Source organism: Cryptomeria japonica, chromosome 9 (assembly GCF_030272615.1).
Source record: "Cryptomeria japonica chromosome 9, Sugi_1.0, whole genome shotgun sequence".
Taxonomy (NCBI): Eukaryota; Viridiplantae; Streptophyta; class Pinopsida; order Cupressales; family Cupressaceae; genus Cryptomeria; species Cryptomeria japonica.
In genome coordinates this window covers 378,412,522-378,438,916 of record NC_081413.1, presented here as the reverse complement: position 1 = coordinate 378,438,916, position 26,395 = coordinate 378,412,522, and the positions used below count along the sequence as shown (strand labels likewise).

The 26,395-nt window shown below is 35.8% G+C and overlaps 1 protein-coding gene across 1 annotated transcript in view; it reads left to right on the top strand.

The window, feature by feature from the left end:
* LOC131072636 (oxysterol-binding protein-related protein 3A) overlaps positions 1 to 13,952 on the top strand; it is a 141,201-nt gene extending 127,249 nt beyond the window's left edge. The window contains exons 9-10 of the mRNA XM_058008874.2: positions 13,022 to 13,200; positions 13,306 to 13,952. Coding sequence (XP_057864857.1) covers positions 13,022 to 13,200; positions 13,306 to 13,573 — 447 coding nt within the window. The 3' untranslated portion in view covers positions 13,574 to 13,952. The remainder of the gene's footprint in view (positions 1 to 13,021; positions 13,201 to 13,305) is intronic.
* Positions 13,953 to 26,395: the final 12,443 nt, after the last annotated feature.

Below are 26,395 nucleotides of genomic sequence, written 5' to 3'. Positions count from 1 at the left end.
AACTTCTTAGGGTGGTGATAGGGTGTGGTGATAATAGGCTTGGCTCCTCCCTCTAGCTCGATGGCATGTTTAAAACCTCGGTGCAGGGGAATACCAGTTGGAATGTCTACAAAAACCAAACTATGTTTGCCCAACATCACCCGAAACTCATCATCTTGGTAGTATGCATGTTGCCCACACAATGGTTTGTTCGAGACCAAGCAGTGTGCCTCCCAGACGATGTCATCATGTTTGAAGATTGCCTCCATCTGTTTGGCCGAAATTTCCCTCACGCCGCCATTGGACATTCCCCATAGTACCACCTTCATGCCACCCACCTCGAATGAGAATTCCATCCTCTTGAAGCTTTGTGTGTACTGGTCGAGGGTCTCCATCCATTGAATGCCCAAGATGACATCTGTATCATCCAAATCACTAACGAAGAAATCATCTGTCACTGTGTAGTTCCCCATGGTGATGCTGAGTTGTGGAACTAGATGAGTACATGACAATAGATTTCCTCCCACCACCTTGACTTCGAACCCCTCATGCTCCTCTGTATGCAAACCCCTCTTGGTGACGAGTGATGAGTTGATAGAGTTGAGAGCGGCCCCATTGTCCAACATGACTATGACCCATCGCCCTTGGATTGTACCGCGAACTTGAAACACATTGCACCTAGGAGTGTTGGTCAGAGCGGCAATGGCACCTCCCCTACAGACCAGTGTGGAAATTCTCTATACACGATTTATGTTTTCATTAGCCTCCCCCGTGCTTTGTTGACCATCTTCCTCGTTCTCTTCTTCGCTGTCGAACACCACTTCAATGCCTAAGCATTGGTGCCCTGGTTCCCACAACTCCTTGCAGGTAAAGCAGAGTTTCCTTCTCCTGAGTTCCTGCCTTGTGGCTTCATCCAATGATGGCTTCTTCGGGGCTAGGGGTGGTTTGTCATGGAGTAACTCTTGGAGGAAGAAGATGAGGTAGCCATGTCACGCGCCTTCTTAATTGTTTCAGAGAGGGTGTTGGGATTGAACCCTTTCACCCAACCCTTCGGTGGTTCCATCAATCCGTCCATGAATAAAACCACCAATCTCCTCTCCGAGATATCTGTTACCAACACGGACTGTCTTTGGAATTTTGTAATGTAATTGTTCACAGGCCCAGATTGCTTCAATTGAGCCAGTTCCTTGAAGTTGAGATCTGGATCCTTTTCGTCAAAACAATCTATAAGCCTCTCCGTGAATTCAACATAGGAAGTTATTTGATCGTGGCCAAGAGTGACCATTCCATGATGCCACCATTAGTGAGCGATTCCTTCCAGGTGAAGTGCTGCAAATTTGATAGCTTCATCTTCAGGCATCGGGTTGAGCTGGAAGTAGGTATCTGCTTTTTGTACCCAAGCTTGTGCCGAGGTTGCTCCGATCCCATCAAAGGATGACAAATTAATCTTACCAACCTTCCGTTTGATATCATAGTTGTAGTAGCCACGACTTCTGCCGCTTGAGTATTTCATCCGTAGTTCAACATAATCCTTGAAGGATATGTCTCCCTCAAGGTTTGCATCCCTCCATTTTTTATTCAACTGTGCTTGCAACTCCTGGAAAGTGGGCTCTTGCTCCCCATGCGGTGCTTCAGTTTTCTGGGGAAAAGTTGGCATCAGCGGTCGAAAATTTGAACACTGTGGATTTGACCTTCCAGTGACTGAATTATCGCTTTGTCCATTATGATCTCCATTTGTTTTTCCCAAGGTCAATTGACGCAAAGTATCTTCCATGAGTTTTTGTCTTTGTTCCCCTCTGACCATGGTGTCGTTGAGTTGAGCTTGGCTTCTGGTTAGCTCCCTTAATAGTGCCATGACTTCATTGGCAGGATCTCGTGGTTCCCCCATTCAGTCAGCAAAATGGTACTGTTGATGTGGCTAAAGTTGCATCGCTGCAACTCTATCCGGCCAACGCAGAATAGAATGATCTCACCGAGTATCCTATCCTCTCTTGTATAAGGAAGCCCTAATGCTGTTTGGTTTGATCATGTGGGGACAACCTCAAGGTTCCAAATGTCAGTTCTTGACTGTGGGATAACTCAAGGGTCGATGTGTTTTGCTGGGAGCACAAGGGGCCTTACGTTTTACAACAAGCTGGTCTGTATCTGATTCTCGAATTGGGAAATAAAAGCAAAAGAGAAGGGTTTAGGAAACCTAAAATTAATAAGACTGGTATGCGGGTAGACGGATTCAACATAACCAATCCTTGCTTGGCCAGAATAACTCACAACCTTGCAGGAACGGTGCAATCTTCAAGGGGACTTGGAAGATTTTTAGACTGCAGGAGAATGGCTAAACACCCAATTCTGGCGCAGCTCAGACGGACACCTGCAATTGAACTAAACACAATTAAAGGCTCAGGCTAACCATACACAAGAACATACAATCAGTATATCCTCAATGGTATGAGCCTGAATCCATCAAATACCTACACACCCAAAAGAAAGATCTATCTAAATTTCTGAAAGAAACCATGCAAATAGACTAAAGCCAAGATGATAAACACCAAATCAATGACCATTATATTGAATCTAGCTGCCTATTACAACATTTTCTGCAACATCTCTATGCTACTACTAAAATTTAACCTTCTACAAAACTCTAACCTATTCTAACAATCTAACTAGAGTCTAACAATAATCTAACCCTTTACAAAAGAAAGGCCTCTGCCTTTTATAGTTTTACATATTGAATCAGAGGCCAAGATTGACTGCATCCAGGGGCCCTGATCTGCCTTACAGAAGCATGGCAGCTTTAACCCATACCCACTCAATTTTTCAGTTATCTACCCAACCACTATCTCAGCTGCCTACCACTATTTGGCTTTAATTTAGTCAATTTGGTAGTTAGACACAACGGTCCATAACTGACTTGTGTTCCACTTTGTTTCAAAATATCTTGAGCGGGACCCACAGGCAGCTTTACATTGAACAATTTCAGTTCTTTAAACAAAATTTCTGGAATTAAATCTAGCTGTGCATTTCTCGAGAATGCATACTTGTTGCATTTTGAATGTTCTTTGTCTTTGGTCTGGCTGGTGGACTTCAATTTGGGTCCAAGGGCATGCTTCCCAATGCTTGGTTCCAATGTTGCGCTTCTGCATCTTCTTCTCCAACTTCTAGTGCCTAGCTTTGTCTTGCGTTAAGTCGTCACTTTAGCTCTTCCCGATGTCATTTTCCTGCGAACAATCAATTTCACCTTTAATCAATCAATTTGAAAAATTAATTAATTTAACAATCATATTAAATTTTACGTGATGTCGGGCTTCTTCATTTTAAACACCTAATCCTTCGACATGAAATCGACTATAGTGGTCAAAATGTGCAATTTTCACCCTGTTTCTATTTCTCACAAAATTGATTAAACTGCCAAATTTCCTTTGCCTCCTAATTTCGGCCAATTTTGGGGAATTGCGCGACTTTAGTCTATTTTATTATTTCGGCTAAATGAGGGAGTGTGCGAATCAAATATTTGTGAGATGCTCATTCTTTGGAATTTCGGGCAATTTGAGTGAAATGCGAGAAGTTTGTGAATGCTCTAAGTCAAATTCGGCCAAATTAGGCACTTTGAGAGATTTAATTTTTCTAAGTTATAATGCTTTTCTTGAAATTTTGGTCTGTCAATGCATTTTGTAGGAATTCTTAGACGCATTTCCGGCCTAATGATTTTCGGCCTAATTTGGTCTTTTGAGCATGATTTATTTTGACACTTTCGTTTTTTTTTGCCGTCTCATTTGAATTTCGAGTTCTTTAGGCAAGTTGAGAGATGTCACTTTATGATTAACTTTATCTTCTTTGTGAAATTTGGGTCTTATGAGACTTTTGAGAGACTCGATTTACATTCCTTATTTTTCTCCTTTCTCAATTTCGGGTTGGAAAACTAGAATGTGCGATTTTCTTAACCTAGCTCTAGTTGTGCGATTCTCATCTCTTAAGTTTTTCGGCCTAAGAAGTCATTTTGTACAATTTGATTCCTGGAGTCTTTTTCGGCCTAAAAGCCGATTTTGTGAGATTTTAAGCCTTTGAAATTTTTTGCTTAATGAAGACCCCTCTGCACGTTTTGCACTTTTTGGCTAATAGGCTATATTCGTGCGAAAGTCTTTTCGTTTTCGGCTCAAATGGGCCATTTTTTGCGAATTGGGAGACCTTGTTTCGGTCTGTTAAGGGTTTATCGTCCTGTCGGGAGATTCTGCGCGATTTTGAACTTAGACGATTGTCGAGCAAGTGACCCCCTTCGCGCAATTTGGATTCATTAGCTATTTTTGGCTACTTAGGCGAAAAACATGATTTTGCCTTGGGCGACTTTCAAAATATGTCAAAATGCCGACTTTCTCCAAATTTCGTGTGCTCAGGATAAAATGTAAACTCGACCCTTGGATCATTTTGCAAGCCAAGGAGAAACTCGACCTTTTAAGCCGATTTGCAAGACTTGGTCTCATTTTCGGCCTCTAAGGACCTTTTGCGCGATTTTCATTTTTCGTTCAAATGCCCTTTCATGGCAATTTCGGGCTAACTTATGATTTTGTGCGATTTTGTAGGTCTTTGTGCTTTTCGGCCCTAGAGGCCAATTTGGAAGAAGACTCACAATTTCATCTTTGTCGCCCTACTTGGTTTACACAACAAATTCGGGCATTTGGGCTTCTTGCGACTTTAACTTTATTTAAATCCCCCCCCTCTTAATGGATTTCGGGCTTTAGGAGGCATTTGCAGAGGTTGAGTTTGAAAGTGCAGCTGTGATCTACCTTGCTTAAACGCCTCCCTCTCCTTCTCTCCGAGCAGTGGAGGTCCCCTGTCACGGACAGGGTGTGTGTGCTATACGCACAACAGGTACCTCCTTTTGGTGTACACCTGCATCCACTACTCGACAGGCTGGCAAGATCACCACTGTAATATTTCGTACGCAGTACGGTCCTCCTCAAACACTACTTCCACGTACGGTGCGATTTGTACGGCCTCCCAAGTTAGAACGTATGGTTGTGAGCGTACGGAATACTCCCTCAGCCAATCGGTGTGCGGTGACGGGTCAATGGCTTTGACCGTACAATGTGTGTTGGTCGTACGGTGGTATGTTGTTGTATTGGGTCAAAGCACTTTGACCATACGGTTGGCGATGGTCATATGGCTGGGCGTACGGTGAGTGAGTATCCGCCGAGTCCAACCCCTCAAGCCCTACAAATGCTTAGACAGTTCGGTGTTGCACAGAGAAAAGGGTAATGGAATGAATTATTAATATTCCAGACACGAGACTTTATTTTCAGAATGAAGATTCGCACTTGCCAGAAGAAATAATCTAAGGATTCGTACATGCAAAGAGAAATTTTATTGATAATGATCGCACAACAAATTACATAGACTCCGAACAGAAGTAGAATAGGGTGAGGAGTTACTCCCACTGAAACTGTGGATGCCAAGTAGGGAGGATCCTCCACCTCCGAAATGGCAGACGACTGAACTCCAACAGGAATTCACACATACAGAGCAAAAATACCAAATTCACACATACCTACAACTAAGCCAAACTTGGCCATATAAATGGGCTCCAGGAAGTTTCCCGAAGGGTTACAAACGGGCCGACACCAAAAAGTTTATAACTAACTAATTAATAAAAAGGGCCCGAAATATATTAAGTACAGGGACGTACAATAAATTATTTAAATTGACTATTTAATTTATATTGGGGATATTACATTGCCACAAGGTAGCTAATCTCATTTCCATAAGGAAACACATAATCTGACAAAATAAATAGATCATGGTCTAAATCCCAATTTCTCAATGCTTCTCGGGGACACATATCCTACCCCAGTACACCCATCCCCATCCCTAAAATGTTTTGGGGACCTCGGTATGCCTTGTAAACCTCAATTTTAATACAGACCTACCAATTGCAGTGAATCAAACTTGAGCTTGGATTCTAGTACAGACCTACCACTTGCATCTGTTGATTAGAGACAACCATATATTTTCTATGTTTTTGTCGTTTTATAGTTGAAACTTGAAGCCTTTGGGCATTTTATTATAATTTTTATATAATATGTATGCACATTGACAATGAAAGCATTTGAATTTTGTTAATTTGTTTGTCAATTCTTATGTATGCACATGTATTAAGCTTCTACAATGTCTATGATGAATACTATATCAATGTTATGAATATTTGAAACTTCTCTATATTTTAAAAAATTTCCCTATTTTTTAATAACCATTCCCTAAAAAATGGCCCAAAACTACCCTTGTAAAGAAAACATGTCCTGCCATCCCGTGCCATCCCCATACCTAAAACTTTGGGGAGCAATTTTCACATTTTCAAAAATCAAGAATCATGAAAATTCCAAAATCATCATTAATGAATGCTCCCAAAATCCTTCAATTTCAAACTATAAAATTTCAAGAAAGAAAGAATACTCCTTCGAGCATATCAAGCACAACATCACACTTTTCACATCACAAATTTTTGAGAAGTGTAAAATATGTTTTTTCCAAAATATCAATTCCCACAAGTATGAATTACTCAACACGAATATTTAACAATCCAATGGCAATTTCAACCTACTCTAGGGAAAACAATATGCAACCACCTAACGTGGGCATTGACAAAAGCATGGGAACTAATTAAGAAAGAGCATAATATTCAAGGGTAGAATATCTATTTTCCAAGCAAATTGACTTGCTCAAAACAATTGCTTCCTCTATGAAGCTTATAAGCTTCCAATTTGGGTAAAAACTTTGTAAAGAAAGGCCATTAATAATCAGAAGAGTGTCGTCATCTTCCACCGCTAGCTTCTTTATACCAAATGAATTAACCAATGATAAACTGGTAGTTATTGCTTCCTATTAGCTTCATTGTTCCTGCAGTTACCCTAAGAAGATCAATCTGGCATGAACAAAAGAACCTTTGTCATCCCAAATAATCAAATCAGCACCGAACAAACCTATGTTTCATCTGAAAGCGCCATCAAAATTAAGCTTCAGAAAACTCTGATGGGGTCTCAACCAAATTGCAAAATCTCTTGTAATATGTTAACTTAAAGGGGGCAAGTTAAATAGATCAGACTGTTAATGCATGATAGCTTCGGTAAGATAAATGATTGAATGAGAGATAAAAGTCTCTCATTCAATCATTTATCCTATCGATAACTATTAGAAAAAACTTCAAGCTATTTCATTTGATGATCATTCTTCATTTGTATATGTTCAATCTACTTAGTTCGATCCATGTTCAAACTATCATAGCATAGTATACCGAATAATATCGGTTTGCATTATAACTATGATCACCGATTATTATCGAGCTAACCAAGTTTCTCAATTTATATCGGTTGATTTATTGACAGTAAAACTAATGATGGTTATCAGGATTAACTGATTGCTTTCGGGTGACAAAGCATACACCACTTGGTATCACTTAAGCGATCACCAATTAGTGTTAAATAACAAGTCACATAGACACTGATTGGTGTTAAATAACAAGTTACGTAGACACCAATTGGTGTCAAATGATAAGTTACGTAGACCCCGATTTGTATTGGGCTGTTGATTAATGTAAACACCGATTGGTAATTATAAGTCAAAGGGTGCGATCAAGTAATGTCTTGATCGGACATGACCGGTCAAGGCATTGCTTGATCCTCCCCTCTTGCATATATATATCAATCGATATTTGTGAGAAGAACATCGAAATCAATAAATGCTTCTCTCACCTGCCATACAAAAAGAGATAATCAGATTTATCATATAAATATATATTACATAGATCAAGGAAACATAAACTAGAATGTATCTTGCATATTGAATTGAGAATTGAACATCATTTACATGGTATCAGAGCTATAGTTAAATCGAACCTGAGGTTGTTCAATTTTGTGGAAAATTCAAAACAAGCATATATTCAACATCACAATTCTTCTAATGGCTAGCGCTATCAGATTTGAAGATAGACTCGGAGGAGGTGATGACTTCTCAGCATGGAAGTTCAGAATTCAAATGATTCTAAAAGAAAATAAAGTCGAATCATTTGTAAAAACTGAAACTGCAAAACCTGAGACTGAACCTGACAAAACAACTTGGAGAGAGGGAAATGAAAAGGCCATCAAAATCATAGTTGATGGGGTGAGAAATAATATTATGCCCATCATAAGGAAACATGAAACAACCTACAACATGTTCAAAGCACTTGAAGATGCATTTGAGATATCTAATGCCAGTAGAACCTTGGCTTTAAAGAGAGAAATAAATCACATAGCCATGATCAAAGGAGAATCAATCAATGCCTACTCCATGCGAATATCAGCCCCAAGGGATGAACTGACAACTCTTGGATATGAGATCCAAAGCAAAGAATCAACACTCATTGCTCTAGATGGGTTGCCTAGCATATGGGAAACATTCGTCCAAGGCATTAGTGCAAGGGATGAATTTCCAAAATTCGATAGACTAAAGGTTGACTGTCTCCAAGAGGAATCAAGGCAAAATAAGAAAGGGATCAAGCAAAAGAATATAGATGAAGATCTCCAAATTCTAAATACAAACTCAAACATGAAAAGCAAGCAGAAACAATTTAGAAAGAGAAAAGGTCATCACGGCAAGAACACTTTCAAGAAGGACCTTTCAGAGATTCAATGTTATAGATGTGACAAATTTGGGCACTATGTTGCCAAATTTCCAGAAAGAGCCAAACAACAAGCCACATTTGCCAAAACAGGAAAATCTAGAAGGGAAGAGGACCCCGAGAAGTATGTACTCTAATCAGCACTGGAGGACAATGGATACAGAGTGACCTTCATGGACAACAGAGTGTTGGCTTGGCCAAAGAATTCATCCATCAAGAAAGCTAAAACTATTGGTCAAAGACAAGGCTACTTGTATGAGCTATGCACGGAGCCCAACTTAGTCCTAATCCATGAAACTACAGATGCTAATGAAGTCTGGCATAGAAGACTAGGCCACCTGAATTTTAGAGCTTTATCATCAATAAGAGACCTTGTCACAGGCCTACCTAAGTTAAAGCAATATCATTCAGGGGCATGCAAAGGATGTGCCCTAGGTAAATATACTAAGGGTTCTTTTCAAAATAGTACTAGGAAAACAAGTAAAATTTTAGAGTTAGTTCATCTTGATGTATGTGGACCCATGTCCGTACCTTCTTTGGGGGGATTTTTTGTATTATGTAATATTTGTTGATGACTACTCTAAGAAAACTTGGATCTACTTTCTGACATGTAAAGAATCAGAAGAGATCCTCAATAGGTTTAAAGAATTCAAATTACTAACAAAGAACTACTCAGGAAATAAAATTAAAACTCTAAGAACTGATAATGGGGAAGAATACACATCAGAATTATTTAAAGATTTTTGTAAGAATGCAGGGATTAAGAGGGAGTTAACAATACCTTATAATCCTCAACAAAATGGGGTAGCTGAGAGGAAAAATAGGACAATTGTTGAAGCTTCCAAAGCTATGATTCTTGATCAGAATCTAAATGTCAATCTTTGGGCAGAAGCAACTAGCACTGCTGTTTATATACAAAACAGATGTCCTCACTCCCATCTTGAAGATAAGACCCCTGAGGAAGTCTTTACTAAATCAAAACCAGATATCAGCCACCTTAGGATATTTGGATGCCCTTTCTATATTCATGTACCTAGGGAGAAAAGATTAAAATTAGAGCCTTCTGGAAAAAGAGGAATCCTTGTAGGATATAGTGAAACCTCCAAGGTCTACAGGATCTATATACTTGGTCAAAAGAATATTGAACTAAGTAGGGATGTGATCTTTTAGCCTTCAAAAGAGCCCAAAACTCACTAGAGCCTGAAGTCTATATCCCTACCCCTAGCATAGATGAAGATCCTACTCCTGAGCTTCAGAGGGAGAATCCTGAGGAAACTATAGGTGAAACTCAAAACCCACCTAGAGAAAACCTCAATAAAAGACCACTATGGGCCACCAAGACTGTAGCAGAAGCTCAGAAGTTTGTTGCTCCTTCAAGAACCTTCAGGGAAAGCAAAAGGCTTAATAAATTCACTAGCTATGTTGCCCTTATGAATGATCCCTCTAAAGCCAAACCAAACAATGTATCAGATGCACTTGAACATCAAGTATGGAAGGATGCCATGTTTGAAGAGTATCGGTCCATTATGAAGAATGATGTTTGGGAGACTGTTCCTAGGCCAACTAAGAAATCTGTTGTTTCATCTAAATGGCTTTTCAAGATCAAACATGCTGCAGATGGCAGTATTGAAAAACTCAAGGCTAGATTTGTAGCTAGAGGGATTTCACAAAGGGAAGGAATAGATTATGAAGAAACTTTTGCTCCTGTTGCCAGACGTACATCAGTAAGAGCTGTATTAGCCATTGCAACAGCAAAGGGGTGGAAGGTACACCAGATGGATGTTAAGACTGCATTTCTAAATGGTGAGATCTCGGAAGAAGTCTACCTAGAGCAACTTGAAGGGTTTGAAATTCATGATGCAAAGTCTCATGTGTGTAGACTCAAGAAAACTCTCTATGGGCTTAAAGAGGCTCCCAGGGCCTGATATGAAAGAATTGACACCTATCTCTCAGGACTAGGCTTCTTTAAAGAATGATACAAATCCTAATCTCTACCACAAAAGGAATAAAGATGATATGCTAATATTGATTTTATATGTTGGTGACTTATTAATCACAGGAAATAATCACCTTATAGAACAATGCAAGAAAGATCTATCCAAAGAATTTGATATGAAGGACTTGGGACTCCTTCATTACTTCCTAGGATTGGTTATGCAGTTAATGCTCTAAATTGGTTTATGTGTGAACCTAAGGAGATACACCTGGTTGCAGTAAAACACATCATGAGATACCTAAAAGGTACCCTAAACCTTGATCTCAAATATGAGAAATTTGATATAGACCTACATGGATTTACAGATTCAGATTGGGCTAGAAGTGTGACTGACAGAAAAAACACTTCAGGTTGTTGCTTCAGTCTAGGTTCAGCTATGATATCTTGGATCAACAGGAAGCAGTCTTCTGTAGCTCAAAGCTCCACCGAGGCAAAATACATTGCAGCTTCTATGGCTGCCCAAGAGGCAGTATGGCTTAGGAAGTTGCTTGTGGGGTTATTTGGAGAACCTATGAAACCCACTATTATACATTGTGACAATCAGAGCTGCATAAAACTTTCAGTAAATCCAGTGTTCCATGACAGATCCAAGCATATTGAGATTCCATACCACTATGTGCGAGATATGGTAGACAGGAATGTGATCAAATTAGAATATGTTTGTACAGGAGATCAAATTGCAGATATTCTGACCACACCTCTTTCCAAAATGAAGGTTGATCACTTCAGAAAAGGTTTAGGTATGATAGAAAGGAAATTTGCTTTGAAATCTGTATTTGCATATCAAAAATATGTTTAATGTGTAGTAAACTTCTTTGTCGTGATAGGACATTTTGGATTTTATCTCCTGGGTTCATATCAAAGAGGTGACGATCTCTCAAGATAATGAACACTTGTATGTAGACATTATAAGGTAACGATCTTATGATGTCCAAACCAGTTATCATGTTGGATCTCCGGTGTGTCATGGATGTGCCATGATTGTGTTGTGGTAAAACATTTGTATAAGGTGTTAGTGCACATTCCACAACTTGGATAAGATGAGAATTTAATCTTTCTCATATGATTATCCTCAAGTATTGTGTGTTTAGGCAATACTTATATCACATGTTTAGGTGATATCCTGTCATCACAAGATTGACGTGTTGGACATTTGTATCACGTGTTTAGGTGATACTTCATATCATGTGATTAGGTGATATGATCTTCTAGAGAGTCAGATTGTGTAAAGAATACTAACCACCATTTGAATTGTGATGCTTGATATATTGTTTGCATTTATCTTACCTAGCTAAGAGGGAGTGTTAATGCATGATAGCTTCGGTAAGATAAATGATTGAATGAGAGATAAATGAAGTCTCTCATTCAATCATTTATCCTATCGATAACTATTAGGAAAAACTTCAAGCTATTTCATTTGATGATCATTCTTCATTTGTTTTTGTTCAATCTACTTAGTTCGATCCATGTTCAAACTATCATAGCATAGTATACCGAATAATACTGGTTTGCATTATAACTGTGATCACCGATTATTATCGGGCTAACCAAGTTTCCCGATTTATATCAGTTGATTTATTGACAGTAAAACTAATGATGGTTATCGGGATTCACCGATTGCTTTCGGGTGACAAAGCATACACCACTTGGTATCACTTAAGCGATCACCAATTAGTATTGGTTAACAAGTCACATAGACACCGATTGGTGTTAAATAACAAGTTACGTAGACACCGATTTGTATCGGGCTGTTGATTAATGTAAACACCGATTGGCTATTATAAGTCAAAGGGTGCGATCAAGTAATGTCTTGATCGGTCATGTCTAAAAGACGTGACCGGTCAAGGCATTGCTTGATCCTCCCCTCTTGCATATATATATATCAATCGATATTTGTGAGAAGAACATCGAAATCAATAAATGCTTCTCTCACCTGCCATACAAAAGAACATAATCAGCTTTATCATATAAATATATATTACATAGATCAAGGAAATATAAACTAGAATATATCTTGCATATTGAATTGAGAATTGAACATCATTTACACAGACCAGCTGTTGTGCTGGTTTTTTAGATACTATGGAAATTTTTTGTGTGGGGGCCAATGGGTGTTGTTAATATGATTGCCATAAGGAGCCATTCTGATTGATATAAATATCAGCAAGTCTTCCAAAGAAGCAGAAAAAGAATCTTGCACTGCTAAACTGTTCTTGGGGTATGTGTAAAATATACCAGATACTCTATAGTGTGTTGTGAGTTTGTTCGAGACGAGTTTGGCTACTTGTAGGACATTTGAACCACAATTAATTTTATTTATGGTTCTGTTTATTTTGAACTGTTAACTATATACTTGATTGCATATGGTTGTACTAATATGGATCAAATTGTTGATTTAGGTCTGGAAGGTTGCAGATGTTCCAAAGAATGACAAGTATCAGTACACACATTTTGCTCATAAAATTAACAGTTTTGATACTGCACCAAAGAATCTTCTTGCTTCAGACTCTCGTCTTCGACTTGACCGTTCTGCATTAGAAATAGGAGACCTGAAAAAGGCTGGAGTTGAAAAGAACAAGTAATTGAATTTGTTTATTCTATTCTTATGGGAAGTGTCCTAGCATATTTCTGAACTCCGTGTTTTCCATGGGTGTTTTTAACCTTCATCTTGTATTTTCTGTAGTTTAGAGAAAAGGCAACGGGCTGAAAAGAGGCGCAGAGAGTCCAAATCTGAACAGTTCACTCCAAGATGGTTCATTCCAATGGGTGAAGTCGCAGCCACGCCTTGGGGTGATCTGGAAGTTTATGAATATAATGGGAAATATTCTGACCATCGTGCTTCTATTGATACTTCTAATATTGATGATGGCATAGATCCAAAATCTATCGAGTTTAACCCATGGCAGTATAGAAATCTACAGGAAGTTGAGGGTAATGCAACTGTTGAATGACATTTGTTTGCCTGATTCAATTATACCCTTGTGAGGATTTTATCAGTTTTCTCTTATGGGATTTGACTCTCTATCATTCTCCAAAATAAGTAATCAGGTTCTGTATTTTAAAACTTGGTTTAAGAAGGCAGTGGAAGGTCTACTTCTATGGCATTTAAAAAACTGATACACTACCGTTTTTGTTTGCGCAAGATGGATTGTGTTTTGAGCAATTGTAACTTATATGTTCTAATCAGAATTATTATTAAAAACTTGTTATTACACGGCTAGAAGCAATATCTTGTAGTAGTGAAATGTTTGGCAATTGATGAGCCTGGGGCTATCTTAACTATTAATAGTTCATATTTAATCTCAGATTCAATGTGCCAGAATATGGTTTGACCCGACACAATTTAAAATCCTCTCTATAATAGTATTTTAAGTTTCCTTTATTTTTTTAAATGCTTTCTAAACTAATGATCTAGGACTTGCCAAATATGTAACCACACTTATTTTGATATGGGTGGCTATTGTTGGACTCGCCTTAGTCGGTGAGATGATCAATTGCTCCCAATCAAGCCCACAAAGTTTCGTTTAGAAAATAAGCTATATCAAGATCATGTGCTACTTCTAAATGTAAATGATGTTCAATTCTCAATTCAATATGCAAGATATATTCTAGTTTATATTTTCTTGATCTATGTATTATCTATTTATATGATAAATCTGATTATCTTCTTTTGTATGGCAGGTGATAGGAGCATTTATTGATTTCTATGTCCTTCTCACAAATGCCAATTGATATGTATATTATGGCAGGTGATAGGAGCATTTATTGATTTCTATGTCCTCAAAAATGCCAATTGATATGTATATGCAAGTTGGGTACGATCAAGACATTACTTGATCGTGCCCCTCAGCTTATCACAGTAATTACAATCGGTGTATGTTAACAAACCGATACCCATCGGTGTATACTTATCTTAACATCCCGATAACCATTGGTATGTATTTACCTTCCCACCCGATACCAATCGGTGTATGTTAACCCGACATCAATCGGTGCATATTTAAATTGCCACCCGATACCAATCGGTGTTTAGTTAATTCGATAATCATCTTTGTTTACTATTAAATATATTAACCGATATAAATCGGAATACATTGGTTAGCCCGATTAATAATCTATGATCACAGTTAATAAGACAACCCGATATTAATCAAGATTCATACGTTAGAATATAAACCGATATTAATCGGTATGCTATAGGATGATTATCGATAGTCAAGCATTGATTGCACTAAGTAGTTGAACGTATATGAATGAAGAATGATCATCAAATGAAGGATTAATAGCTTGAAGTTTTCATCATAATTTATCGATGGGATAAATGATTGAATGAGAGACTTGTCTCTCATTCAATCATTTATCTTACCGAAGCTATCATGCATCAACACTCCCTCTTAGCTGGGTAAGATAAATGAAAACAATATATCAAGCATCACAATTCAAATGATGGTTAGTATTCTTTACACAATATGACTCTCTAGAAAATCATATCACCTAATCACATGATATGAAGTATCATCTAAACACGTGATACAAATGTCCATCACGTCAATCTTGTGATGATAGGATATCACCTAAGTATGTGATATCAGTATTGCCTAAACACGCAATACTTAAGGATAATCATATGAAAAAGATTAAATTCTCATCTTATCCAAGTTGTGGTATGTGCACTAACATCTTATACAAATGTTTTACCACAACACAATCATGGCACATATTGACACACCAAAAATCCAACATGATAATTGGTTTGGACATCATAAGATCGTCACCTTATAATGTCTACATACAAGTGTTCATTATCATGAGAGATCGTCACTTCTTAGATATGAACCCAGGGGATAAAATCCAAAATGTACTATCATGACAAAGAAGTTTACACATTAAACATCTTATTGATATGGAAATACAGATTACAAAGCAAATTACCTTTCTATCATACTTAAACCTTTTCTGAAGTGATCAACCTTCACTCTGGAAAGAGGTTTGGTCAGAATATCTACAGTTTGATCTCCTGTACAAACATATTCTAATTGGATCACATTCTTGTCTACCATATCTCGCACATAGTGGTATGGAATTTCAATATGCTTGGATCTGTCATGGAACACTGGATTTACTGGAAGTTTTATGCAGCTCTGATTGTCACAATGTATAACAGTGGGTTTTGGTGGTCCACATTGATCATTGTGCGCGTTATTGAATATCTTATGGTTCTGGTGATACTCTTCATGTTATGGAAGATTTTTTATGGTGTAGCATGTTGCGGTTGATCTTGGCGAGATTTATGGCCGTTTTGCGTGTCCGAGGAGATTGATTTGCTTCCATGCTATGTTGTCATGACATTTTATTGCTCCAATGGTTGATTTATGTATCGTGTGATGTAATTTTATAATTATGTGTAAAGGGTTAAGCCGACCTTTAGTCAAGGTTGATGATTTGTATAAATAGGTTTTATATTCATGTACTCTGGGTAAGGTGTTAAGTCTACATTATCATAGAGTGGTGTATGTGTGAACAAATGAACTTATACTTCGTTGTGAAGTGTAGAACAAAGTGTGTTGCAGGGAAGACAATTGTGCTTAACCGGAACTATCAGCAAGCATTAGGAGATGCTATTCTTTCATTTCATCTTAACCGGATTGTAGTTCGAATATTATTGTAAGGTAGTGAACCTTCCTTGAGGGTAGCCTTCTGGGTCATCATATTTTGAGCAGTGAGCTCTAGGTAGTGTTCCTGAATGCATGTGCATTCCCCATTGTAATATTTACACATACTACTGCAGAGTATCATCTTATTGTGGGTAGCTTCCCACTGTGGTTTTTCCCTTAACCGGGTTTTTCACATAAAAAATCTTGGTGTTATGCGTGTTGGTGTTATTGTGTTTATTCTTATTCTTGTTGCAGTTGATCAGATCTGAGATTATGCTTAAATTGTTTAATCTGTTGAAAACTAATTGTTTTTCTTCATTGTTGTTTCCAATAGAGACACCCTTATCCCCATAAATTTGCAAATCAAAGCATGATTAGAAAGATAATTAATATCATCTTCCACTAAACTGGGCTAGATCAAGAGACTCGGTCTAATCTCGCTCCTGGCAAGGCATCCATTAACTTTTGAAGGCCTAAAACCCTTAGTTTGTGAGAAAGTCTCACCCATGCTTGCACCAGATGATCCAAACACAGGATTCCCATACATGCAAGGAGTAGAGCTACCCCCTAAAACAACATCCCTAAAGAGAGAGTTTTGATTTCTAGAACTACCTCTGATACTTGCCATGCATAGCCAAATCAAAACTATCACCACCCAAGCTACAATAAAAACAAAGGAACACCAAATGAAACCAAAGCAATCAATCCAGAACACCCAACACCCAACAAAACCTGCCGGAAAAAAAAACCCACACCACTCAAGCACCCCACAACCACCTCAACGGACCCTCGCAAAATGAATGAAGGAAGCAAGAATCTAAAATAAGGGACCATGTCCCCTCCATGCTCCACCCCGCTCACAACAAACACCCCCAGACCTTGTAGGCGCAGAAACATAGCAAGAATAGGGCATGGGTGCCCTAGCCCCTATGTACAACAAACATCTCGAAGTTCTCAAATTTAATCATTAATTTGTAATATAATACAATTATTTTAATTATATTTATCTAATATTAGTTATAAATTATTTTAATAAAATAAACATTAGTAATTATAAAAGTGAAAATAGACATTTTTTTAATAACTTAATGAGAAATATTTAAATTTATGATCAAAAGTTATTAAATTATTTTGTATATATTAAAATAATAAAAAAATCTACAAGTTTCAAAAGTATTAAAAAGTAGAATGATTTCAAAAAGAAATACAATAATAAAGAATGCATATAATAATTAGGTTTATTTTTTAATAGAAATATTTGTATTTAATTTTTCATTTAATTTAATATAAATTGAATCAAATCCCTTCTAAATAATAGATTATTAATAAGTTTTTTGAATTTTAAAATTATACTATATTAGTCAATTTTCTTTGAAAAAATAAAAAATATTAAGTACTATTTCAATTAATAGAAATTGGTTTAAAAATAGATTATTAAATAATGTTTTTAAACATAAAAATTATACTATCTAATTTAATTGAGACATGTTTTAAAGATATTATTTATTTATTTTAGATATTCTAAAAAAACATAGTTTTCATTCATTTTTAAGATTTATGATTGATGGCTACTTTAATAATGACTTTGTATTGAGGAAATTGATTTTTATTGAAAAGAAAATAAATTTTCATTGGGTAATTGTTTTAAAAAATAGATTACTAACTAATTTTGTTGTTGAACTTTAGAATTATACTTTCTAATTAAATTGAAACATACATAGAGATATTATCTTTAATTTTAGATAATGTGACAAAATATAATTTCAATTCAATTTTAAAGTTTAAGTTTGATGACTATCTTTAATAACTTTCTATAAATGAAAATGTTTTTTTTTAAACAGAATAATATAAGGTTACTTAGGGTTAGAGTTAAGATCAAGGTTAGATTTTAATTAAGGGTAATTTGTTAGACTTAGGGTTATTAATATTAGGGTCAAATTTAACCTATTAAAATTAGAATATATATAGAGTTAAAATTAGAATTAGGCTTAGTGTTAATTTTAGGATAATTAATTATGGGTCTAATCGTAATGTTATATTCCCAATCCTAAAACTAACTCCAATGCTCATTATTTTAAAGTCTTGCATGTGTTGAGTTAGGATTAGAGTTTGAGTTAAATTAGGGTTAGGGACCTTAGGGTTCAAGTTAGAGATAGGGTTTAATTAGGGATTTTGATTCAGGTTAGGGTTAGTGTTGAGTTAGTGTTAGGATTCTAAGATAAATCTTGAGGTCAAGGTCAAGGTTGTGGTTGCGTTTGGGGTTTAATAGGGTTAGTGTCATAGTTTATTAGGGCTTGGATTAAGAATCCAGAGGAAAGCTTGGGTCAGGGTCAAGTTTAGGCTTGGGTTTAGTGTGATGGTTCATTTAGAGTTAAGGTTAAAAGGAGGGTTCAATTAGGATTAAGGTTAGCATTATATTTGTTAACTTGTTACAATTAATGCCTTACATTATTAGGTTAGGGTTAGGGTTAGTGTTAAAGTTATAGAATAAATTTTGGTATCAAGGTTATAATTAGCATTAAGATTGCACTAGGGTTTAGGTTCAGGTTTAATTAACATTAAAACTAGAATAAGGGTTGCCATTACAATTAGGGTTAGTGTTAGGGTTAAAGTTAGGCCAAGGTTAAATAAGATTAGGTATCAATTAGGATTATAAAAGAAATCTTTGACTTAGGGTTAAGATTAGGGTTAAGGTTATATTACGAATAATGTTTTGATAGCATTAGGATTAATATTAGATTAGGGTTAAGGTTAGGATTCAATTAGGATTAGGGTTAATGTTAAATCAAGGTTTGAAAAGGAAAAAGTATTTTAGTCATGATTGGGCTTCAATTATGGTTATGGTTGGGGTTTAATTAGGGCTATAGCTAAAATTAGGGTTAAGGTTAAATTTTGGTTAAGATTAACGTATGGCTAGGGTTTAAACAAGGTTAGCATTAGAGTCCAGTTAGGGTTAGATTCAATGTTAGAATAGGGTTAAAATAAGAATTAGAGATAGTATTAGAATTATGGTTAAATTAGGGTGAGGTTTCAATAAGGCTTAGGGCTAAGATTAAGGTTAGTGTTCAACTTGAGTTGTGGCTTAATAAGTGTTAAAGTTAGGGTTCATTTAAATTAATATTAACATTCAATCAAGGTTATCAATAGAGTTTAATTATGTTTATAGTTTCATTAGTGCTAGAGTTAGGGTTATGATTCAATTAAGTTAGGATTTAGTTAGGGTTAGGATAAAATTATGGTTAGGGTTCAAAAAGGGTTAATGTTATAGTTCAATTGTGGTTAAGGTTAGAATTAGAATTAGAAATAAGAGATTCAATTAGGTTTAAGGCTCAATTAGAGTTTCAAGAGAAATATTCAAGTTAGGGTTAGGTTTAAAATAAGGTTATGATTAATGTTTAATTATGATTATGGTTTGAATATTATTAGGGTTAATATTAGGTTAGTATGGTTAGGGTTAGGGTTAATGTGTAACACCCCTCCTTGATCCATCCTTTGTGATTGGATGTAAAAATAATTAGATTTAAATCCATTAAACAAATAAAGTAAATAATATATATGCATATGAATATATATGTGTAACTTCAATAATAATACAATTTACAAACATAATCGATTAATAAAATTTATTAAGTAAAATTAATGATTTCATAATTAAAGAGTTAAATGTAATTTGATTAATTAAGTTTTAATAAATTAATTCAATTAAAAGTTAATGTTTATGGAAAATTTTAATATGTATTTATTTAATTAATGTTAAAGGATGGTTATGACAGTTGGAGGAGTTTTATATAGTTCTCAAAAGCTTTTTGAGAGGGGAATCTTTTGTATTTGGGGGACAAAAATTGGCTTTCAAAGAAAGAGGATTGGATTTGGATTTTGTTTGGGAAGAGAAGATTGGAGACAAAGATTTGCAGAAGAGTTTTGGGTTGATTAAGGAAATTGAGATTGTTTTAGATCTTTGTTCTAGCATTTGGAGGTAGGATTTCTTACCATTTGCATTATGTTTATTGAATAATGAGTTTGATAGACGTAAGATAGTGAATGAAAGAATTCGTCTATGAATATCTCAGGTTTGTCTTATTTCCTTCTTGCATTATGATAGTATTGCTTTGTTTGTTGTTTAAGCGACTATTACTATTGTCTCTTTGAGTCCTCATTTCCTTGATTGCTATTTGTTAGTCCACTTGTGCATTACATTTGGACACCAATTTATAAGTTAAATCAATTGTTTCCTGTCCTTGATCCGGAAATGAAATATTTTTGTCATTCACATTTGAGTCTTACTTCTCTCTGGTCTGGGATATCTCCTCTATGCATATTAGTTTTATATGATAAATCCTAATTCTCAATTTTGTGTAGCTTTATCTATTTATTTTATTTGTTTATGCTTGGTTTTTACCAGTGTAGGTTGGCTCATATCCTTTTTGCATCCTTATGGCAGTCACTGTTGGTGTGGGGAGACTACGCTTAGCGTGGGCCTTTCCCCACATAGGGTGGGGGCTTCCCACCTACATGGGAAGGGAAGCACATTTCCCATGCAGCATGGGAGCTTTCCACCTATGTGGGGACAAGCTTCTTTCACCACATAATGTGGAGTTCCCCAACCACGTGGAAAGAGGTATTCCCTTCGCCACCATTGGTGTGCTTGCACCCACCCTGTCCAAAACTACTCCTAGGCAATGAATTAAAGTGTTTTAGTATGTGTGGTATCAGGTTGACATTATATGCATGGTTTGAAGAATCTAGGATTTTGGCTAATAATTATGCTTACATCTTTATGTTTGGGTGTTAATATTTTTGTATGTTTTAGGGTAAGTGGATTTATAGGATTGGCCAATATATTCATTTGGGATTTAGTAAGGAACATGTGTTTGGTAAAGTGGCTAGTTTAATTTAATTGAGTATATTAATATTGGATAAAAAGATTTAAATTTTAGGATTATATTTTATGGTTTTGCCAGATTAAATGGATATATAAATTTGTAATGGTTTGGGTTACTGGATATTTCATTATATTCCATAGTGTTGGAATTTTGGAACTTAATATTTGAGGGCTTTCTCCTTTATCTTTCTCATAGAATTATATATATATGAAAACCCAATTAGATACAAAATGCATTAGGTTTGAATTTACCCTCCTAGTTAACCTTGTTAGATTAATGGAAAGTAATTTAACATTATTTATTTTAGCGGGAATGATATTGTTAGTCTTAAGTTTTTTATTAAGGCAAAAGAAGGTTTTGAAGGGAATTGAAACGCTTTAACAAAAAAGAAGAGAATAGTCTAGACTTAACGAGGCATTAAGACTAAGAAGACCACAAAATCTAACTAGCCCCATAGAAAAACAAAAAACAACATTGCATCAAAGGGGCATTAGCTAAACAAACCAAAATTATAAAACCACATACCAACAGATAAACCAGACACAGAAACACTAGTAGAACTAGAACCAACATAGGGATAGCATAAAACCAACACTATTCCAGCTGCTTCATAGATTGTTCCATCTCTTTTTTATCTCAATCATAGTGTTGGTGATCTTCTTAAGCTTCTAAAAGTCAGGAGGAGGTCCCACTGCCTTTCTCTTCAAACAACCTCTTGTCCTTTTATTGGGGCCCGTGGATATGTCTTGTTCATTATTGGTTTCCAAATTTACCACATCTTTCAGCTAGAACTGCTCTTCAAGGTTGCAAATCATGTTCTTAAAGCTTTCCACTGTGGCACGATTCACACCACGACTGGTCTTAACAACAACATTGATGGACTCCTTAATTTTTGCAATTTTCTCTTCCTGAGTAGTCATCCTAACTTCATAGTCTTTTTTGAAGTTATCAAAAGCTTCCATTGTGGTCTTAAGGCAATTGATGACATAGGCCTTCTCCTTGTCAGACCAAGGGCTATTCTCAGTGGAAAACTGCACATTATCCATTTTCTTAACCTTATCTTTAACTATCTCAAGGTTGTTGTTGTTGGATATTTGTTTCAGTTGGATATACTTTATCTCATGGAAACTCCACTTAAAGATCTTAAAGGTATTGACTACACCATCTCTGGCTAGGGCCAGAAAATCAATCACAGTCTCCTCATAATTGAGCAAATGGGAGGAGGGATCAAGGGTACTTAGAAAGGGCTGACAACTCTCCATGTTTTTCTCAGGACAAGATTCACTAGAAGCCGAAGGGGAGGGAAGATTACCTTGGCTCTGAGGGTTATCAACCAAAATGCTAGCATTCTTAGCACCCAATTGAAGATTCCAAATAGGGGAAGGGGAGCTTGAATTGCGATGTTTTTTAGATTTAGGGCTTTTGGTAGAAATGGATTTCCCTTTAGTTTTAGGGGGAGACACAGTGGGAAAAAATTCATCATCATCAGTTTCAGTGTGGTAATTGTCTTTCAAGGACAGAGAATCATCTATGTTGACATTAACCTTAGGGGGGAAGAAAGATAAAGGCAAAAAAGATTTAACATATTAAAAAATAAGAAGGATCAAACCTTCATGCAAGACAAGGTTTTTGACAGAATCCTTCTTATGTTCAGCGATACTAGCATTCAGTGAGGACGCAAGAAAGAAGGGAAAATAAATTCTCACCTTATGTCAAAAGTGGTTTCGGAGTGCAAAATGATAAGCAAAAGCTCTGGTATACCACCCATCGAGAGTAACATACCCCATAAGTACCTTCAGGACAACACCTCAAATGGTCTTAATCTTAGCAGTATTGTTAGTCTTAAATTAAATAACATTGAGGAATAGAATTAAATATATTTGTAATTTTAATTGGAATCTATTACAGGTTGAAAGTGCTTAATATTATTTTAATTATTCTTTATCATTGCTATTGAAAATATGTCCTTAGTTCATTTAGGTCAATATGAGTATAATTGAAATCGTGTCTTTATTATTAATTAAAAATCAACCCTTGATTTAGAAAGTTAATATGATAATTAATCTAATTTATGGGGTAGTTGAAGTTGATGTATTTATTAGTCATGTCATTCTATTCAAACAATTTTATTATTTAAGTAGATCATGAATGTTATATAGAGGACACATAATCTTATAACAAAATGATAGTAATAAAATTATTATTACTTATATAAATAAAAATGTATTGTTTATATTAAGAGAGAGAGGGGTTAGTTATATGTTATTGTTAATGCTAGTGTAAAAGGATGTACTTGACGGTCATTTCTAAGTAGATGATAACAAAAATTATGCAATATGTGTACCATGTCGATGTTTCTTTTGGTCTGGTTCTAAATCATACTTTTGTTATCAAGAGGGTTAGATTGTGTCCTTAATACCCTATATAACATTTTCATATGTAGTCTAAGAGTGGTAAGATGTATATATATATATGATCAGGAAGGAAATCTAAACTTGATCTTTTTATATCCTTGAATGTCTAATTTATGTATCCTATACAAATTTATTGTGTCAAGGGTGAATGCTTATGTTTAGGGTTGGGTGTTAGTGATAATCAACTATGTAATCATCCATATTTTGTAGCTCCTATAGGGTGAGTTAGCTGTTCTTATTAGAGCCAATCATGAATGCATGAAAAGGACAATGAATGTCATTTAGCCGAATAGATTTTCTTGGGAGGACCTATCCATGTACCTAGTACAGACCTGAGCTCCAAACATTACTTTCCTTTATTTATATTCAGTGCCTTCTAAATTATGATCAATGAAGTGAATCCTAATTGAGGAATATCCTACTATTATTGTATCTCAAGAGTTAATGTTTCTTAAGTATTCATTGGGTCTATGATCGAATGTCATAAGTTAATTGTTTTTATCTTTGTGAAACCCTTGAGAGGAGATCTTCATTTGTCTAATCTATTAAATATAACTATTTATCTAATTTTGTCTATGTTTCACCTAAGTGGGTGGTAGCCAACGAGGAAAACTATATGGGGTATGAGGCACCAAAAGGGTTGTGTACCCTCTTTTATAAATTTATATTATTTTAAGTCAAACTATGAAGTCTTTGTGCTTTCATGTAGGCAAGGCCATCTGTGATGAACCCCTGAGACTTTAGGTTTGGCCCTTACATTTGGCTCTTTTGAGTTGTATGGTCTTGCCACTCCTTTTATGTTATGTGTTTACCCTTGTGGGTTCAATGGTGGGTTGCTTAATGATTGATCCAATTAAAGTAATACTATGGTTTATATTGTTGATCTTATATCTAACATTTGATAGATCTAATATTGTGCATCTAGTGGTGTAGGCTTGTGTGCAGGAACATGGGACAAGTCGATCCAGGTACTATACCAGGAAGAGAAAACTTAGGAATGAGATGACAAGTTTGTTAGTTGAGTATCATGTAAATTAAAATCATTATTATCTTTGGTTTTAGTTGAAGGTTATAGTGAGTGTGATCATAATCTCTTTTAATAATTATGTAGTATGTTATTTTAAAAAAAATGTAGTTACTTCTTAGTGATGTTCACTTGGGTAAGAAGTGGGCATTACATAATGTTAGAAAAATATTTGGGGTAGGATAAAATTATGGTTATAAGAAAAATATTTGTGTTGGGGTTAAATTATGCTTAGGATTTAAATAGGGTTAAGGTTAGAGATTAATTATAGTTAGGGTTAATGTTAGATTTGTTAGGTCCCAGAGACAACTGAGAGGGGGGGGGGGAATCAGTTGTCTAATAAATTCAAACCAAAAACTAATTAACCAACTTAATGCTTAATACCGGTAAACCAGTTAAGTATGCCGGTAGACAATGTTAACAGTAAATTGCTATACCTGTAGGGATTAATGCATGAAACATAAACATAAAGTCATCCACAACACATAACACCAATATTTGTATGTGGAAACCCTGTAAGGGGAAAAACCACGGTGGGAAACCTTACCCACAATCAGATGATACTACCGTAGATAGTAAGTGTACATAAATGGGGTCTGCACATGCAGAAAGGCCAACAACCTAGAGCTCATTTCTCAATCACAAAATGGGAGTCACACTGACTACAGTTGGATGGTTAAATCCAATAAGAATGTACTGCACAAAATAGCATCTTCATATGTTGGATTCAGTACCTGTGTAATGCTGATATGCTTCTACAAAAACCTAACTTCACCTTCAAATGATGTCTTCATGTATATCCCTACTTGATCTCACATATACCTTTACTTAATTCTTTTTTGCATTCCACAATTGATCTTACAAATAAGATCTTACATTTATACCATACCCTAAGACCAATTTTAGTAGGTCGGCTCTACAAGATATTACAATAAAAACATTTTACAAACAATATAATATCCGATGCAATAACCGATTAAACATGTCGACTTAATGCATTTACATCAATAATAAATCATCTCCGTAGCATGCCATGCTGATCTGAAAAGATAAACCTGTTGGTGTAACCCTAGATAACCTGGACCTATTTGCCGGTAAAAGCAAATATGCAAATATGAATATACCAATGATTAATCCTTCAAAACAAAGTGTCCACATGATGTCTTCAACATTACCAAGTGTCTTCCATATCATTCCAGGTACCAGTGAACAATATATCTTGTCGGTGAACCATATACCAGTAACTGTTGCACAGTTTACTTGCTTGCCAGTGAATGTTGCTGGATCTCCAAAGTAGGTGTTGACATCAATGACAAAACCATACCAAAATACCAACAATCTCCCCCTTTGGCATTGATGGCAACACAAGATGGAAAAACCATCAAAGTGCCAAAACAAAAATGCCAAATACCAAAAACCAACAATCTCTATTTCTCCCCCTGGGAGTAACATGTGTTTATCCAAAGATTTATTTTCAATACCAATCTCTCCTTAAATGTGTTTTTCAAAATCTCTCCCCAAAAAGATAATGTGTTTTTCCATAGATATCTCTCCCCCTTTGACATCAAATGCCAAAGTCACAAAAAGGTCAAGTTCATACAAAATACCAACCAATTCAATATACCAACTACTCCCCCTGAGAAGTAGCTTTCTCATCAAATACCAGAATAAAAGATTTGTCTTTTTAATTCTGTCGGTTGATGACAATCATCAACTATCTAAGTCTCTATCGGTGGTGGTATGACTCCAAGCTGATCTCTGAGATATTCAAAAGTCTCCTTAGGCAAAGGTTTTGTGA